General features: G+C 54.3%; 1 protein-coding gene across 1 annotated transcript in view; it reads right to left on the reverse strand.

Annotated features, from left to right (window-relative positions):
- Nucleotides 1–209: 209 nt before the first annotated feature.
- The window catches only part of EMH_0029760 (uncharacterized protein), a gene marked incomplete at both ends in the record, with an annotated part of 759 nt that continues 690 nt past the window's right edge, over nt 210–278 (reverse strand). The window contains one exon of the mRNA XM_013494340.1: nt 210–276. Coding sequence (XP_013349794.1) covers nt 210–276 — 67 coding nt within the window. The remainder of the gene's footprint in view (nt 277–278) is intronic.

Here is a 278-nt window from a genome sequence, read left to right on the forward strand (position 1 = left end):
AGGGTTTAGGGTTTAGGGTTTACAGTGTCTAGCTAGATATCTCTGTAGAATAGTTTTTATGGATTGCTGCAGCCTGCCGGCTCTTATTTGCTGCTGCTTTGCTGTTGTATACCACCTGCTGCTGCTGCTGCTTCTGCTGCTGCTGCGTCTCTTGCTGCTGCTGCTGCTGCTGCTGCTGCTGCTGCTGCCCTTGCTGCTGCTGCTGTATGTTATGCGCTCGCTGATGCTGCTGCTGCTGCTGCTGCTGCTGCTGCGAAGCAGCGAGCTTCTCCCTCTGT

This window comes from Eimeria mitis, genomic scaffold (assembly GCF_000499745.2).
Source record: "Eimeria mitis Houghton genomic scaffold, Emh_scaff1111, whole genome shotgun sequence".
In the NCBI taxonomy this organism is placed as follows: Eukaryota; Apicomplexa; class Conoidasida; order Eucoccidiorida; family Eimeriidae; genus Eimeria; species Eimeria mitis.